This window comes from Alosa sapidissima, chromosome 4, assembly GCF_018492685.1.
Source record: "Alosa sapidissima isolate fAloSap1 chromosome 4, fAloSap1.pri, whole genome shotgun sequence".
NCBI classification, from domain to species: domain Eukaryota; kingdom Metazoa; phylum Chordata; class Actinopteri; order Clupeiformes; family Clupeidae; genus Alosa; species Alosa sapidissima.
In genome coordinates this window covers 33,183,380-33,202,616 of record NC_055960.1, presented here as the reverse complement: position 1 = coordinate 33,202,616, position 19,237 = coordinate 33,183,380, and the positions used below count along the sequence as shown (strand labels likewise).

At 43.3% G+C, this 19,237-nt stretch overlaps 2 protein-coding genes across 2 annotated transcripts; both read right to left on the bottom strand.

The window, feature by feature from the left end:
* Window positions 1-369: 369 nt before the first annotated feature.
* On the bottom strand, window positions 370-2,910 carry LOC121707248 (caveolin-3-like). The gene is made up of 2 exons (XM_042089662.1): window positions 2,323-2,910; window positions 370-718 (listed from the first exon to the last, which is right to left on the bottom strand). Exons 1-2 carry the CDS (start codon window positions 2,449-2,451, stop codon window positions 377-379), a joined length of 471 nt encoding a protein of 156 aa, XP_041945596.1. The 5' UTR covers window positions 2,452-2,910; the 3' UTR covers window positions 370-376.
* A 1,854-nt stretch (window positions 2,911-4,764) lies between these two features.
* Window positions 4,765-12,908, bottom strand: zgc:172270 (uncharacterized protein LOC100136849 homolog). The gene is made up of 3 exons (XM_042089661.1): window positions 12,350-12,908; window positions 6,547-6,734; window positions 4,765-5,509 (listed from the first exon to the last, which is right to left on the bottom strand). The coding sequence occupies exons 1-3, from the start codon at window positions 12,572-12,574 to the stop codon at window positions 5,359-5,361; spliced, it is 564 nt and encodes a 187-aa protein (XP_041945595.1). The 5' UTR covers window positions 12,575-12,908; the 3' UTR covers window positions 4,765-5,358.
* Window positions 12,909-19,237: the final 6,329 nt, after the last annotated feature.

Below are 19,237 nucleotides of genomic sequence, written 5' to 3'. Positions count from 1 at the left end.
AAGATATTTAATTTTGTGTTAGTCAGTTACAATATTTTACATTTTAGTGATATAGTTATAAAACAGTGTTGCCCGAAGGACAATTTATCAGTTGTGAAATAGTGCTCCTCTTGTCTCCAATTTCCAATTTAAGTTCAACTGAAGATCTCAAAATATTCTTGTTTTTCTTCTCAAGCTGTTCTTATCTCGGCTTATTTCTCCTCTGGGTCCCTTTGGAGAAACAGGTAAGCTCTCATTTCATTTTTTGCGAACTTGGTTGTTGGAAGCACTGAGTGAAGTTGACCCAGTCAGGTAGAATCAAACCCCAAAGCTTGAAATTGGATGCGTGTGCAGATTTCTCAAGAGAGTCTAGTCCATGACTGACCTCTGCACGTGGTCATATCTCTTTCCTCAGGACCACTCGCACGCTCTGGAACATCCTGCCCACGGACTCACACAGGGGGTCACAGAGCGCGCGCACCCCATGCCCGTACACTCGGCCCAGGCACTGCCACTCTACGAGGCAGCTGTGGGCGCAGGGACCCACCAGCCACACGTGGCCGAACGACAGCGTGGCAAAGAGCACGCCCCACAGCAGTGCCAGGGGCACGCCCAGGAGTGCCGACAGCAGCCGGTAGCACCAGTATTTGGACACGGTGAAGGCGCTGTAGCTGGCCTTCCAAACGCCATCCAGGCTGCGGGTCCCGTCCGGCTCGGCAATGACATCCTCAAAGTCCACCTGTGAGGGATTGAGAGTCAGAGGTCAGTTCCTGGAGCCAGAGGTGGGTAACCCTGGCTACAGAAAGTCATTCCTATTCCTCATTTCCTTATTTCCTATTCAGAGAGTAAAGTCCCTCCTGAATTAGCTCATATAGCTGGCTGACGAGCTGTACTAATTGGAATTAAAATGAAAATTTAGTGAATGACTGGAACAAATACTGTATGTGGTAGGTCATCTGTCTGGAGCTTAAAGGCACTTCAGCATGCCAGCAATCCCCAGAGAATATAATTGCTCGTTAAATGCACTGCATATACAGTATATACTCACTGTGCTCTAGTTGCTGGGAATCTCAGGATGTGTGAAATGTAAATGCGGAGGGTTTAGGAGTCATGACACGATGCACACTGTTATGCTTGGTCTCCTCACAACCCCTGTATGCAGAGAGAGGCTAGAGAGTTCCCGACTACCACTGACACAGCAAAGAGAGCGCGCTGTAAGAGACACTACTGCTACAATTAAGAAAATGTCCAACAGCAGAAAAAAATAAAAATATGTCTCTTTACAAAACACTCAAAGTTAATATTTTCTGGTTATCTCATTAAGTCTCAGTTGCTATGCTTAACACGGCACCCTGGAGTTCAGAGCCAATCTAAATTTGGAACTCGGTGGTGTTTGACAAAAGATCCTAATCCTGCAAATGAGGCAACATCATAAACTCAAAGCTGACGTGCCGGATATGAGTTGTTCTCACTCTCATTTGGCTTCCATTGCGCTCCCCCTATCAGACAACTGTGGCCACATTTCATTTGGCTCGTTCACAGGATATGAATCTGACAGACAGAAGTGGCAGATAGACCAGAATTGATGTTGCCAAGAGGCGAAGATCCCATGGCACCAGAGTAAACAGCCATTTGTCCTGTAATTAAATTTCTTGGTACGATGTGAATGAGATTAACAGTGGTACCTCAAATGCCCTGTGTGCCAGTGTACGCGCCGCTCTGAGTCATAAAGACAATTGGTGCTGTGCTTTCCCTCCTCAAGGGGTTGTCATCAATTATACACAGGATTTTTTTTTAATTCCGTGTGCTATTGGCTGGGGACTTCTAACAGTGGCTGATCAACAAGCAAGTCTAATTACAGTAATATTATACAGGATGCAATAGCTATTTTTAACACCGTTGTAAATACAAAAGATTAGGCAAAAGCTTTTAGGGTGGTCCTTAATTAATTTCTGTAATCTACAGTTTTAACTAAATCATACAAGCAGATGTTAGCAAATGTGTCTAAACTCTTTACTACCTAAGACACATGACTTCACCATCACTCCAATTCAGCCTTTTTTCCTGGCTGTGTGCCAGCATTTGAGCTTCTCATGATGGACCAAGATTATCTGACATCATGCAGAGGTGGGTAATCCCGGGTTCAGAGAGTAAAAGCTTTACCACATACTGTTTTTAGCAGTGCACTTAACAGGCAATGTCACTAATCACTAGAGATGTATAGTTGGCTGTATAGTTGTGCTAATCAGAATCAGCTGGGTTAGTGAATGATTGGGACAAATATGTGGTGGGACTTTTACTTTGTAAAGCCAGGTCACCTACCTGGTAAGATGAACCACTTACCCTCACTGCCTCCTCGTTCAGGCCTTTGGGGTCTCTGTTGACCAGGTCAATCTTTCTGTTGAGGCTGCTCTCGGTGGCCTCATTGTGGCCGTCGCTGCAGTCCGGGGCCATGCCTTTGGTCTGGATCATAGCTGGAGAGATGGATGGATGGGTGGATGGATGGATATTGCTCCTGCAGTGCGTGGTATGAGGATATGAGGACGGGAGACGGCAGGTGATGTGACAGCCCTTGTGCTGACAGACAGTCGGTTAGTGTGTCAGATTGAGAGAGAGAGAGAGAGAGAGAGAGAGAGAGAGAGAGAGAGAGAGAGAGAGAGAGAGAGTCTTTGTGCCAGAAAAAGACTGTAAGGGAAAGGAGATAGACGGAGAGAGAGAGAGTGAGAGAAATAGAAACAGTCTATCTGTGTGCCAGAAAAAAATCTGAGAGACTGAAAGAGATAAGAGAGAGAGAGAGAGAGAGAGAGATACTCCAGGAATGCTGGTAAAGCAGCTGTCCTCACAGATAGACTGACTGGTGTATCCATCAGATGGTATACAGTAACAGTCCCTTGGCACTGACCCTTCACATGTACACGCAAACACACACACACACACATGCAAAACCACACACACACACACGCGTGCAAAACCACACACACACACACACACACACACACATGCAAACCCCCCCCCCCCCCCCCCCCCCACACACACACACACACACACACATGCAAACCCCCCCCCCCCCCCACACACACACACACACACACACACACACACACACGCATGTCAGAACTTGCACATAGATCCTAAGTGTTTCCTAAAAGGGAAAGCACGTCTGTGTTGCATTTCTCGCTGACCTGCGAGCCAGTGGCTCTAATTACTGCTGTCATACAGCCCCGGCAGCAGCCTCGGGAGTCCAGACAGATCAGTCCCAGACCCACGGATACAAACGACCAAACACAGACCTCCAGCCCAGGAAATTAACGCTCTCTACTTACAGTTGGACTCTCTTATTGGTATCACAATTTTCCAATCCAAGTGAAATTAAAAACAGAAAACTCTGATGTAAAACAATTACTTTACAACTGTGGAATAAAGTTGTTCTACTGTGAATGTGCCTTCTTATGAATGTTGTATAACATATTGTTTCTTCTGTCATGCTTTTCTTTACTGTCAGATTCTTTGAAAAGCTTATCTACATTCTTTACTTCATTTTAAGTCAAAGCCAGAAATATGTTTTTCCCAGAAACTTCACACCACCCACAATTTCTGAATTTGAAGGAGCAACACAGGAGTCCTGGTCCACCTAATTTAACGGCAAGAGGCTGTGCGTCTGGCTGTGACTGATAAATACAGTTCTTTATTTATGTATTTATTTCACTGTTCTCACCGGATAGGGAATTCTCCCGAGCAGCACAGCATGTGTCAGACTGCACTGCATGAGCCCTTTGTGTGTGTTTGTGAGTAAGTCTGTGTGTGTGTGTGTGTGTGTGTGTGTGTGCATGTGTGTGCATGCGCACACACATGCGTGTCTCTGTGTGTGTGTGTGTGTGTGTGCATTTGTATGTGTGTGTGTGCCTGTGCGTTCCCCTACAAAGCAACCAGAGAGGACTCTTAGATTAATTGTCGGTATATATAGCAGCTTGATACACCCTTGAGCCTGGAGGGAAGGTTAGACTGAGGTTTATATTCATCACATATACAAGTCAAAAAGGGTTTTCCCTCTGAAAGGTGAGAAAGCACAAGAACACTGTGTGTGTGTGTGTGCGTGTGTGCGTGTGTGTGTGACAGAGAGAGGGGAAGCTTGATTTGTGAAAGGAAGATGGTGTGTATAGAGAGAGAGTAGGAAAGAAAAGATTTATGGGTAGAGAGAGAAAGGGGTTGCAAGGAGAGGGGGAACAGAGTCAGACAAAAAGAGAGACTGTCAATAGCAACCACAGGACAAAAGTAATCCATGCATGCCAATGCCAGCACCAAGTCAATACTGGTCTACATCACAGAAACAGTTAGAATGGTTGGCATGGTGTACTTGTCTTCAATCTAGCATGGCAGCAACCATTATTTTATGGTTATTCATAAGGCACTTTGGGTCTGCAAATCCAATTTGACATTACCGTCAATTCTCTAAGTCAAACCGACATGTTTTAGCTGCATTGCTTTCTTATTTAGCCGATCTCCTCTTCAAAAGATGGATGACGTGTCAGATTATACAATCCCAAAGTGTGCAGACAATACAGAGGCCAGACTGAGACAGCCCTGAGCGGAGAAGGGAGGGGTGGGGGGGGGGGGGGTCTGACAGGTCTGCTGACTGATGCTTGAGATGGAAACTGTATGAAATATGACACAAGCGTTCAGAGCTGTGGTGTATCAGCAAGGTTTTGCAAGGGGGAAGGGGTTTCAAACCTAGAGCTTCTTTTTACTGTTGACATTAAGAATATCAAAAAATATATATTTTGAATGGACATTTTGGAGTTAGCTTTTATTCAGGTAGCTGGCTTTACCTTTTCTGATATCTAACATAACCCATAAGAAAGGAGGCTTGAAACAAAATTGGACGCCCTGTAATAAGACAACATCGCCTGTCTGAATGAACCAATAAGAAAATGTAAATAAAAGAAGCCAGTGGTAAAAGGGAATTAAAAAGAAATGCCAATCAGCACAGCCACCAGTCAGAAAAGATTAAGCTTTAGGCACACAGTCAACACATCCCATAACGCCAGAGTCATTATTCAGTCCCACACAGTCAACACATCCCATAATGCCATAGTCATTATTCAGTCCCACATCCACAAGCAGAGCATGGGGAGAGTGGGTGCAAAATCTCGTTCACAGACAGATTACAAATATAAATTTGCATGTCTTCCTTCCCAGCGTCTTTAAAAAAAAATATTGAATGTCCATTCATCAACTTCCTTTCCACCTCTAAGGTGAAAATAGGAAACGACGTGTCTTCTCACTGGTAGGTGTATTCCCACCATATGTCTCTCTCGATTGGAAAATGCAAACACACATTCGTCTCTGAATGGTGGACTCCATAGTCCATAGTCCACCATGTCACTGCTGCCCCTGGCGGACACTTATGCTATTGAAGCACCCAGCAGCGCTCTGGAAGAACGGGAGGACGAAGGTGTCCAGCATGCTGCTCCACAGTGTCTGCAGCCAGCCTGTATTCAGAAGGGTTATCTTCACGCATGGAGTCAGAAGCCTGGACACACAGAAAAGCGTTCACTTTAAAACTGGGGCATTGCTGTAAAATAGCTACCACAGCACGGCAAAAGACACTCCAAAAACCTGAAGCTTTTAGGGTTGCACTTGATGCATAAACTTCCACAGTAAAGGAACCTTGGGGCAGCCGTGGCCTACTGGTTAGCGCTTCGGACTTGTAACCGGAGGGTTGCCGGTTCAAACCCTGACCAGTAGGCATGGCTGAAGTGCCCTTGAGCAAGGCACCTAACCCCTCACTGCTCCCCGAGCGCCGCTGTTGTTGCAGGCAGCTCACTGCGCCGGGATTAGTATGTGCTTCACCTCACTGTGTGTTCACTGTGTGCTGAGTGTGTTTCATTAATTCACGGATTGGGATAAATGCAGAGACCAAATTTCCCTCACGGGATCAAAAGAGTAAACATACTTACTGTATACCTTCAAGAAAGCGTTACAGGAACTTCTCTACTCATTTACCCACAACAGCTCAGGCTTGTTTGTGTCTGATTTTGCTGACCATAGAACAGATTTCCTGAGGGTGTCCCTCTGATGCCCGCATCCGGTGAAAAAAATAAATATGATGGGTCATTTGTAACCACAGGAAAAAGCGCAGACCATTGAGGGCAAATCCTGCCCCAGATAATCCATCAGGTTTGACATATGAAACTGAGTGGTTTAGGTACTGAAAGTAATGAAATCCATAAATCCATGCATTTAAACAATTATTCTGCAGTGTTATGGAAACATACTGCAGGTATTGCCCAAAGATTTAGAGGTTTAGGTAATTAGAGCCCCCAGTTGGGGGCTGGCTGATATAATGCATTTCACATCACTAGCAAATATGCAAAAGAAGGGAAAAAAAACAATAGATTAACAAGAGCAGAGACTCCCTCAGTATTTGCCATCTGGGCATGGAAATGGCTCTCAACTGCCAGCGGGTAATTGGGAACTATGCAAATTAAGGGTAGGCTATAGGCTAAATGATTAGTGAAACAATTTGTCCTCTGCTGATTGGGGGAGGGAGGGGACACACTCACTCACCAGATGTGGAAGCAGCTGAGGACTCCGAACAGCATGCCGGCGATGAGTGAGACTGGCACGGCCAGCAACACAGTTACGATCCGGTAAAACCACACTCTGGACACCTCGAACAAGGCATTGCTACAGATCCAAATACGGTCTCCGCTACGAACAGATTCAGGTTCGGCGATCACGTCTTCGAAGGTTACCTGATAGTAAAGGAAGCATAGACAATTTATGAAGTGTCTATAAAAAGGCATATGAAAATGACAGTAATGCTCATTTTGAGAACAACTCGCTTACTTTAGACTTGTTTCGGAGCTAATGGAAACTAAATCTGAGCCTCACCTTCATATTGTGTTGGATTGGCTTAGCGTGTTTTGAACACAGCAACACTAATTGTTCTGACCCCAGGCAGATTCCTATGTGGTTGGCTCCAGAGACATACTTGGCTATTGTATAAAATGTAGCTTAGTGTCTGTAGGCCTAAATGTGGATGTGACACTAAAAGACAGACATGTAAGGTTGGCATTTGAGTCAACATTGTGTTCACATTGACATTGGCACCTTTACTTACTGCTTGTGTCTGCCTAGTGCCTAGCATAATCACACTAACAACATGTAGCTTTGCTGTCAATGTCATTCACCACATCTGCCATCCTAGAGCTCTGAAAACAAAACCTGCACTTGCAATCTATGGTCAGCAGAGGGCAGTAGAGGTGAAAGAAAGAGGCGGCCCTGAAGTACAGTAGGCCTCCCGGCAACATCCAACAAAACATTTCTAAAGGTTGTTTCCTCAAATACAATCTCACCAACAGAGAGCTTCCCACTGGCAGCTGCTTCATCTGCTCTTACTCCAAACTCAAATGACTCTCTAGAGTGTGAGTGACTCAACTCTACATACTTACTTGCTCATTTTGGCTGACGCGTTTAATCCAAAGTGACTTTCATGACTCCCTTCATGATTTCATGGGCTTGTCTACCCAGAGAAACTTTGGGTAAACTACTTTGCTGAAGGCCACAACGGTGGCAGCGATCAAACTAGTTTTTCTGGCTACTGCATACTAGCCTAGCTCCTGATCCACTACGCTACCACTGAACAGTAGGCTATCTACTGTTTTGCTCCCTCCCTACGTCTTGCCCTCTATCAGGGTTGCCAACTTTGGGTGTTTGGCTGGAGTGAGATTTTGTGAAGTCATAGTGCGTGTGCGTTAAATTTTTCCCTAAACCTAATTTTATGTTATATAAAAAATGTCTGTCCCCTGATTGTTTTGCTATGTACAGTATAATCCCTGATTTATGTTTTTTAAAAAAAACCTAATAGAATGGAAAAGTTTCTTCAAAATGTACAATTAAATTATTGATTGCACTTGAAAACAAGACCAGTGTTGTAACCCCATGGCATGGAAGGATTATGAGCCACTGGGCCCCTGGGCACAGACATGAAAAGGGCCCCCCTGCCCACCTGAAAAAGGTAGTAGCTCAGTAGAAAAATGTAAAAATAACCCCTTAAATGATGACTTTTGGCGAGTGTTGTGGAAAGAAATGGACAGATTGAGATGAATGTGTGTATGAGTGTACGGAATGTGTGTCTGTATGTATCAGGGATGGAATATTTTTTTCCACCTACCATTGTGGCTGGTGGATTCCAAAGTCTACCAGCCACTAGAGATACAGTATGAACATTTGATGAAAAATCATGACCAAAATGATCACGGTTATTGGTATTATTGCAATATGATTAAAATGTGCTGACTTTTTTTCTAAACCTACCATCAATGTTGGACAGAACTCATAATTGACCTGCCCTTCATGCCCAGTAGCAACAAATCTAAAGGTCAACAGAACAGCTATAGTGTCATAAAAGTGGTGTGGCTCCTTTAGGACCCAATCCACTGGTGTGAGTTCTGGAGTCATCCAACTTTATTTAACTCTATACTATCCTAAATCATCTGATTTTAATATTATGTCTAGGCTATATTTAACATTTATTTTCTATTTGGCCTGTTATGAAATTATGCATTGACCAATATGCACACTTTTTTAAGACACTTAAATACATGCATGCTAAGCATTTTGTGAAAACAAATCATTATGGCTACATCGACAAACTCTTAGCCATGAGCTGTAGGCTATATCCTCTGATTTTAATATTTACACATATGTAGGTATTTAAGCACAGCTCAGTTTTAAGACACTTAAAGCCCAAAATTGGAGACCATATAGAAATTTGCTACCATTTCAAAACCGGATTACTCTGGAACGGCTTATTGTACAGGGGATTGCATTACACCTTTGTGTTAGGTAAGGTCTGCTGTTTATTCTGGTTTACGGTTTGTCATGCGTGGAACGACAAGTTTGTGAGATATTCCTCCTATATGAATTGAAATGAGCGCAGAGCTATAGTAGCCTAATATAATTATTTCTTGAAAGTTAATTTTCTCGCGAACCGTTTATCGCAGCAAATAGCGGCTATAGCACCAGATGAGAAAAAGTTATTTCATGTGATGTCTGTCAGGCTACTTCGCGAGTAGTTCCTAGAGAAGAATGGGCGGCCACACTTTATGTCGGTCTGCCTCATGTCTAAATAGCAGCGTGTTCCGTGAAGGTGTCGCGGACCGGATTAAAATAGCCTAGCGAATCAACAATCAGAGAAAACTGCTGAGAACGTTGTAGGCGGATATTAGACCTACCTGCTGTTGGTCTAGACATATGTATGCCTTAAACTCATATCCTGTCATTTAGAAACAATGCTGTGGTCTAGTCTAGTCATCAACAAAAAATGAACGGATTGCAAAAAAAGAATGGATTTGGCGTGACATTTCTTGAGTGTGCGTGAGAGCGTGAGATTGGTGCTGAAAGCGTGAGTGTCACGCCAGATGCGTGAGAGTTGGCAACCCTGGAGGCCCTCTATGCCTCACATGGACGGATTATGAACAACCCACTAATTGTCGCATATGTGGGAAGGGGGGTTTGGGGGTCCTCCCCCAGATTTTTTTTAATTTGCATGATGTGATTTCCTGTTTTCTGGTGCATTTTGGGGATGGCCAATACTTTAATGCAATCAGATTCATAGCCTACATCCTTATTTGTTGATATTGAGGCAATAATTCCATGCAAAGGCTTGGGCTTCAGGGCCCCCTGACCCCTTGGGCCCCTGGGCCCGGTAGGCCTGTGCAGTAATCCAACCCTGACGCCTCAGACATGTTTTAGGCCTACTGCAGGGTTTGTCCAAACTTTTCTCAGATTAGGTCTCATGAACATACTGTAGGGCCAGCTTTTTGATTTTAGTTTTACATGTACTGTAGGCTATTGTCTTTCATCTTAAGTGTACTGGTAGCCTAGCCTGACGTAGTCATACTCAATTCTAGTCAGAATATGAGTCTGATACTGCTCCATTGGGACATAATTATGGGGCGTGTTTAGGGGGGGGGGGGGGGGTTGCCTTTGCACTCAATTGGATAGACCTAACCAATCAGAGCAACGAAATAGCTTACCGTGAGGTGTAGAAAACACACAAACCATCCTTCTTCTCCACAAATGCCTTAACATTGTTTTCTGGTCTTTTGTAAAAGTTAGTGCCGTCAATAACTCCTAGCTGATTTGCTAGCCTACAAACATGTTAAACAGCTGGGAAAGGCTGTCGCAAATCCCTCAAACAGGTGGTCAATCAAAGATTTCAAACGAACGAGGGAACATGTCGCAATGCCATAGCACTGCTGTTTTCCGTTGATGAAAGTGAAACCACGAGTTTTCCCACATCTCAACTTTGGCCAAAGTTTTCAGAAATAATCGTTTTCAGTGATAAAACCTCATTAAATAATATGCATTTTCCATATGGGGTCTTAAAAGCCATGTATCCTTCTAGCCACAGCGTTTTTGTTTCAAACATAAGCCTAATCTAAGCGTGCTCAGATGACGTGATAGACCAGGGGCTGTTGCTCACCTGTCCATCATCGTAAAGCCTGATTTGATTGGTCCGCCCGATCTAGGGCAAGCATACTTGCACGACAATGAAGTAATGCCAGACCGAACTTCCCGACCTCAAATGTTGTGGGCGGGACTAAGTTCGGAATGGCACCCAGGCTACTGGTAGCCTATACTAGGCTGACCGGTGAATTTCCTTGCAAAATAATTCAGTATAGCCATCGGCTAATATTAGTATCAGCTAGGCTACTTTGTGTGTTTACCATGTGTTAGCCCACCAGAGTGATAAACCTTTGTGTGAAAATGAGTCACTGACTGACAACCGGTCACACCAGGTTTGTTTCCCACCATTTAGAGTCTGCAGGGTCGGCTCTAAGCAGGGGCCAGGGTGGGCTAGAGTGTTGCTGTGTGTGTTGTGTAGAGCTGTTGGCAGGGATGGGCAAAAATACATCAAAATGTATTTTAAAATAAAACATCAAACAGCCTAATTTTTAGTGTATCAAAATAAACTAGCCGAAATACATTAGCCACACCATTTATAAAAATACTGTATTTTCGCATTTTGAAAAGTAAGCCTAAAAATACAAGGATACAAGGATACAAGGAAGTTTATTGTCACATGCATATAGTTACTGGAAGTAAGAAATGCAGTGAAATTATGTCTGGTGTCAGCCTATTTGTGCAAAGTGGGGGGGTAAAAAGTGCAGTAGAAGAGGGGTTTAGTAGATTAAGTGGCAAGGGCTGCATAAAAAAGGTGGGGGAGGATTGGGATTGGGTGGGGGGCACCAACAAGGAGCACCCAAGAGCAACAGGGGCAAGGAAAAACTCCCTTACCAAGGAAGAAACCTTGGGCAGATCCACGGCTCTACTGTTTAAAGGGAGCATGATATCACTTTGCAAACCTTCCATATCTGTCTAATCATCAGTACACTGACTCTGTTGATTAAGTGGACAACAGCTTTTCTCTGCCTGCGAGACATGCCATAACCTGCAAACAGTCAACAGATCAACTATCATGCTGACTTGCCTGTTACATCTCATAGCGTAAATATTGTATCAGAGATCGTGCACTTAAAAAGTCACAACTGAACATGTCAAGTGGTACAGACAAGTCTCTGACATCGTCAATGCACGCTCACCGCAGGGCAACCGGTCCCATGCATTCCGACTGGATTAAAGTTCTCAAGAAACTTGAGTTTGGTATGAGAGGGAGTGTATTGTGTGTGTGAGCAACCTATAAGTTACTCATCTTGCACTGGATAATCTTCCTGAATCTCAATATTATGATCACAACAAGTCTGGGCAAATAAGTCAGCACCAGTCAGAGGCTACATTCATTGTTTTGGACTTTTATGATGTCATCACATCACCAAAAGTATATACAGTATTTTTAAACCACAAAAGTACAAAAGTTTTGATACAAAATACAAAGCCATTTTCAATTTGACCGCTTTGCTATATTGCCCACCCAAAATTTCGACCAGCCCAACCAAATATAGTAGGCTAGAACCAACCCCAAAAGTCTGTAATTTTGGATAAAAGTGTCTGCTAAATATCAGTCAACTTTAAAATGCTTCAATGTAAGACATCTACAATGATGTTTAGCTGTTGATTGTGTATTGTGATTATTTTACTTTTGACATATTTGTACTTTTTACAAATACAATGGGATATTAAACCTTACGACATCCGGTAGGCTAGAGAAAGTTCTCTACAGAACCGTTTTGTTCTTACAACGCCTTTACAGAGACCAGAAGTCATATTGGATATGGTGAACTAGGGGCTAAAAACCATCTGCACATACCTGGACATTGTTGCATTAGTAAGCTTTCAGTGAATCAGTTTGACTATTGAAGATGGACTCAGAAACGAAATCGGACTAAATGTTCCTTTCTACCTTTAGGCACTCATTCATCTGCCGTGGGTCCCTCTCATTGATCAGGGGCCTGGTGTCACTCTGGGTGGAGATTTCATCTTCCTCCTCGTCCTCTTCCTCCTCCAGGACTGTCTCCAGAGGCATCTTCCAGCTCAGCTGCTGCAGCTGCTGTGGTTGTGTCTGCTGTGGCTCGTCCATATCCCCCAGGTCAATGTCCACCTCTTCATGGTCCATTCCATGCATCATGGTGCCCCACACACACTTTCACACTCAACCACAGTAGAGAGAGAGAGAGAGAGAGAGGGAGGAGTGGAGGGATAGAGCGATAAGGAGAGAGAGGGGAAAGGGGATAGCAAGAGAGCAGGGGAAAAGGGTGAGAAAAGCGAGAGGAACTAGCAAATTAGCAAAGCCAACGTCCACACACTGGCCCTCAGTCTTTTCTCAATGCCGCATATTCACTTGATCCTGTCGAGTGCTCCCACCAACTCACATACACACAGACACATACTCACACAGTCTAAGGGTTGACAGCCTAAACCCTGGTTGGGCAGGCACTGCTTTGCTGTGAGTTATATTGGGAAACAGACCATGCCCCGACTGGAATTTCCGAACCCCTGCTCGCTTGCAAGGGTGGATCACAGACACCCCCCCCCCCCCCATCCCCCCCTCCTGGCCCTCCGCTCCAATACAGACGTTATTAATATCTTAAGGGCCGAGCTCCACATGTGCTCCGTAAATACTCTCTCACTCCTGGGAGAGGCACTGAGCCGAGCAGATGGGCCAAGCGAGGAGAGAGCAGCAGCACACAGTCATGTCAAGTCAAGTTAGGAGACCCTCAGGGAAGAGGAGCCTCTCAACTCATACAAGCGGGAAGCCTGAGAATGTCTTCCACTGCTACTGGCTGAGGGCAGGTGTGAATGCTCTACTGGCTGAGGGCAGGTGTGAATCCTGCTTGAGAGCAGTCCGGACGTAGCCCTGTTCATGAAAGAGGGTGGCCTGAAGGGGTTCTATTGGGGAAGACTGATGTGTATCATTACAAACACTGTGGCCTTTGCATTGCTGGTCTGTTGAAATATATGGCTATGGCATTCTGTGATAACAGGTGCTAGAAAGCAAAGCAACAGTTAAACTAGTAGCAAACATACCATGTGACAGTGCACTGATACAGAGGCGCCACCTTCTGGCCAACACCATTTTCAAGGTCTAAGGTTTTTGTTCCATCCTGTACACAAAAGTAGCCTATCTTTGGACTGGGTATGTTAAAGGAGAATTCCGGTGTGATATTGACCTAAAGTGTGTTGAAACATGATACCGAGTGTGAACGTATGTCTCATAGCCCATCTCGGCTTGTCCCCCTGCACTCCAAAATCTGGCGCTAGTTAGCCGATGCTACCAACAGCTTTTTCAATGGTGTTGCTTCGGCATCGGGCTAGCCATGCAAATAAATCACTGTTTTACACCATTTACGAGGCTCAATGTATCTCCACACTTCATTGGTAGACTTCCAAGGGCCCTGACATTTAAAACGAGACACTGAGAACTTGTACTGGTAGTTTACTTACAAGACGATTTATACAGACAGTATCTTCATGAAGTTCAGCATTTGCAGCCATCTTGAATTTAGTCACGATAAGTCGAGCGACGAGTAAGAATGAACAGGTATGATAAGAGATCAGATTCCAAAAAGAATTCCGTGGAAATGCATGGATTCCAGTTGCTGCTACTGGAAGAAACTGGAATCCATGCATTTCCACTGAATTTTTTTGGAATCTGATCCCTCGAGCAGATCCACGACTCAAGATTTATTTGCATGGCTAGCCCGATGCCGAAGCACCACCATTGAAAAAGCTGTTGGTAGCATCGGCTAACTAGCGCCAGATTTTGGAGTGCAGGGGACAAGCCGAGATGGGCTATGAGACATACGTTCACACTCGGTATCATGTTTCAACACACTTTAGGTCAATATCACACCTAGGGTGACCAGACGTTCCGAAAAATTCGGGACAGTCCCGATATCCAAGCAGTTGTCCCGAATCCCGAATCCTGCCCTAATTGTCCCGAAAATTATACTCAATCAGAATACTGAGTAGTTATTTTCTGATAAACATTAAAAACTGTCCGTAGAGAGGTTGAGTCGACTGCATGCAGCCCCCGACGGCAGCTAAGTGTCTGGATGCAGCCCGGCTACTTTGTTTCTTTTTGACGTTCTATAATTAGGCGCGAATATGCACTGATTTCGCGAAGCCGAGGACATTGAATGTGCAGGCAGCGCAGCAGGCAGAGCCAGCGTGTGTGCAAAAAAAATACGTCGGCAGTTCGGCCTAATGTCCATGTCGTTTTAACATAATCTACTTAATCTAACAATTATTTTGTATTCTTACTTAATGACCCATAATTTTGGCAAGGTTTGTTATTAGTGTTAGGCTATTATCCTTATTCTGAAAGGTCTGATTTGCACTGTTACGCAGTCATTGTTTTTTTGTTTTTTTCCCACAATGATATTTTGAGTTCATGATTTCTCTGTTGTATTTTGAGGCAGACTTGATGTTTGAATAAAAAATGTGTTTTGGTACAGGTTTGAAAATTCGCTGTAAGCCTACCACCGTCCACCCCCCCCCCCCCCCCCCGCGGAAAAAAAAGAAAGCGTCCCGAATTTCAGCCAATCTCATCTGGTCACCCTAATCACACCGGAATTCTCCTTTAAGACTATGGTGTGTGGTTGCCAGTTTCAACACTTATGTCTGGGCTATATAAACATTTCCTGGCATTTCCTCATTACAGGGACTTAACTCAGATAATAACGGTTCTCATTCATGTAAATACCTGCTCCCCTAGTCAGGTGAGATGTTGAGATCTTGAGATATTTTTACAATGTTTGAATCAGCAATTGAGCTTTTGTTAAATTTCTGGTTTTAAGGAGTTTCAAAGAATGCAGGGTTTTCGTACATTAACTGAGGGGTTCCAATCCCTAAGCTTGTAGTTTTAGGAATACTTAATTACTGAAATTGCAGGCTGTCAATGTGTTATATATTAACAGATTCTGTCCACAAATACAGTGGCTGACATCAGCAACCGGGCTCTCATGTGAATTCCTCTCCCACTGAGAAATCCTGGAAATGTACTGGGCAGCAGAAGCACTGAGTCGGAAGGCTGATCTGTGTACAGAGTCAGTGGACTACGTCAGCCCAACTCTCTGCCAGTCAGCACAGTGTCAAGTGCACTGTCCCAGCAGGGCTTTTACTGTCTACCTCCCACTGCCCCCAACCTTTGGATCCATTAAAGGATAATCCACATGATGTCCATGAGTAGGCCTAAGAGATGGCAGCCAGTCAGCGGCCCATTAAAACATCTGTTTCCAATGAAAAAGCCAAGAGCCAAGCCAAGACATTTTGTAAAATTTTAATGTTATTTTAAAGATGTATTAAAGTTGTATGTTCTATATATAACAGCGCATATTGTTTCATATATCCAGGATTATTCAGGACAACAAGCACCACAGAAACCCATGTCCTTGAAATGTGTGGCCTATTTATTTCAATGCTTCATTGTTTAAATAATTATAAAAACGTTTAGTATACCGTTTCATGGTGCCTGTCTGTTTGAATGTCTGTGTAACACAGAGGGAAAGATAAATAAAGGGGGAGAACAGATTGTACAATAACAAAGCCATATAAAGGTAGAGTTGCGACAACTCCATTGAAGCTAATGTTCCATTTTTTTCCAACAATGGCAGCTAATGGAAGCCTCAAATAGTTCCCGGAAGTTAACAATTAATAATAGCAGCCGTGCAGTTACAGCAGTATAGACTGGCTGTAGCCAACATTTCAGACTCAGATTTACATTATTGCCTCATCCGAATAATAATAATAATAATAATAACAGTAATAGTAGTAAAGTAATCGTAGGCTATCAATAGCCTAATTATTTATTTTCTTATTTCATCACACGTCAAAACACACACACACACACACACACACACACACACACACACACATATATCTGACTTTCTCCAACTTTTGCACATCTCCATAGAACTTTTTATTCATTATTTTTGATTTCTCCTTAATCTACTAAACCCCTCTTCTACTGCACTCTTTACCCCCCCCCCCCCCCCCCCATTAATGCACAAATAGGCTGACACCAGACATAATTTCACTGCATTTCTTACTTCCAGTAACTATATGCATGTGACAATAAACTTCCTTGTATCCTTGTATAATAATAAACGATTTATGTATCGACAGCTTTTCTGCTGCTCAGTTTTTATCAGTTCCTCATCAAATAAATTAAAAGAGCAGTCCAATAAACGGGCCACACGTAGCCGAATATAACTGCCTATCCCATTTCAATTAGGCAGCACTAGGCTACACCGCGAACAGCTGTCATTAAGTTTTTGCGTTTAGTACAACTTTTATGACGTGATGTTTCTCGGGCATTTAGCTTTACCATCACGTCAAGTTGTAACATAAGCGCAATGCTCATCTAGGCTATGGATTTAAGTGGTTTAAAGGCAGCAAAAGTGGGATATAGTGCAACTGCTTCCCCAAAACAATTCCTCCATAACCGTGTATTTAATCGTTTGATATGTGGATAACTTTCAGTGGACTAAACAAAAGGAAAAGATTTTGTTATCACAAGGCTAGCTGGTTCGTTATATGGCGAAGCATATAGCCAACTTTGTTTGCAGCAGTGAAGCGGAGTTTGTTGTTAACATTGATGGTAACGTAAACGTTTCTTCAGTTAGGGGCAGGACTGTTTTTTTTATGTTGCATTCATTTTCATTGGCAAAAGCTAGCCTAATATGCATGAGAACCTATATAGATTTGATGGAGCTGCAGCTGTTAGCATTAGCACGGTCATATTAACACAGCAGGCACTAGCCCAGTGAAGGATTGTGTAAACCCCATCCCCAGAAAGTTTCAAACCAAGCTTGCGCTGATATGATGCATGATCACTGATCAAATTGCTATTTTCTGACAGGATGAGCACAACCATGCAGGTTCTCTGAATCTCAAGCTCTTTAGCCTAGCATCTTAGTGCTGTATTCACAGCACGGTGAATGACAACGGTGACAAAATGCTGTTGTTTATGAGTTTATAGCCTGGTTATTTATCAAGGACTATATCACGTTTTATATGTTATTATGATCACTCGCATTACCATGGGGTTAGGCTACTGTGTAGGTAATGCTACGGTTAACTTAACATGCCCACCATTACACATCACTGGAGCTCCATGCGCTTTTGTAGGCTGGTCTCAAAAACACTGTACAGCTAGGAGGTAATTTTTTTTATAACGATAATTTAGATAGGCCTAGTCTACACTTATGGGGTGGGTGCTATTGCGTTTTCTAAAGAATCTTCCATCTTGGTTTTAATTGGTACAGAAATTAATGAGTGACACATGTAAAAGGGAGAAAAAAAGGTCACCCGTTAGCAGGCTACGGTCTGGAATTTAATTTAATATTGTTGTAATGGTAGGATAACTACACAGTTTACACAATAATTACACTGTGTTATAAATATTGTATATCAATGCATTTATTGGCTGTCAATTATCCAAACTTGTGGCTCTGTCTCTCATGGAACAGTATCTTATTTAATGCATTCTAATCCATTGTCAATCACTTCCGGGAAATTTTTGAAGTTTACATGAACCACGAGACCTTAACGAATTTTGAACACCCATTGTCGCAACTCTACCTTTATATGGCTCTGGGTCTATACATCTGTTGTTGTGTCCATATGCTCCTCCAATCATGAGGCTCGCATGAAGTTTGTGGCTTTAGCAAAGTCCTTTTAGGCGAGTCCCTCCACTCGGCGGCTTTTTGGGCACTCATCGGGCATCCATCTCGGCAGAAATGCGCGTGCGCAAGGCTTCACGACACCAATCTACTGCAATCTTGCTCCAGCGGCAGGATCACAACACATGATTGGCACGATGTCTTCACAACACACCACATGATTGGTTCAATGTGTTCACACATGTCAACGTTTTGCCGCGGAAGGGGTGTGATATGCGTAGACAACTGCCATATTGGCGTTACAAACTAAGCCCATGCATTTCTATGGAGAATTTTTTGAGTGCTGTGTCTCCTCATTAGAAAGTCTCTGGCTTTAGTCATAGGAAGGAAACCGTAAGGAACTGGACAGCACAGAAGAAAATCTTGTGAGATCATTGTGAAAACATAGGATTTAATTGATAAGACAAAATATGTATGACTGGTATTTTACAAATGACAGAAAACTGTGTTTTATCATTTTTCATCTTAACTTTATTACTTTCCTAATTTCTTTTTAACTTTTGGTTATATTTCATTTATTTAGTTTATTATGTAGTTTAAGAAGAGGAGTTGGAGTGATTACTATGCTAAAACTGGTTGATGAGTCCTAGCACACACAGAGCACTTGACACTGTTAATAAGACACTGTAGCCCCCCCCCCGCTGGACTGCACCCCCCGAAAGGAGGGTAGGGCAGACACAGTTTTCTGTGAATATCTCGAGAACCGTAAGGTTTAGGAGGACCATTTTTTTTGTATGTTGATCTCAAGGGGCCATGTCAACCCATTCCATAACCACTCATTTCATGTATAGCGCCACCTAGTTAAACACAAAAAAGTAAAAATGAGGTGTTGTAATCGCAGGTATCTGTGACCTAACATAGTCAAAACTGCACAAAATTGGAAGTGTAATATCATTATGACACCCTCTGAATGCACGCCAAGTTTCGTGGAATTCCGTTCATGGGGGGCCACACAATAAATTAATTTATGTTACTATACACCAACTGGCCTGTAGGTGGCCGGATACAGTTTTCTGTGAATATCTCGAGAACCGTAGGGCCTAGGAGGTCCACCTTTTTTTTGTATGTTGGTCTTAAGGGGGCATGTCAACCCATCCCATTACCAC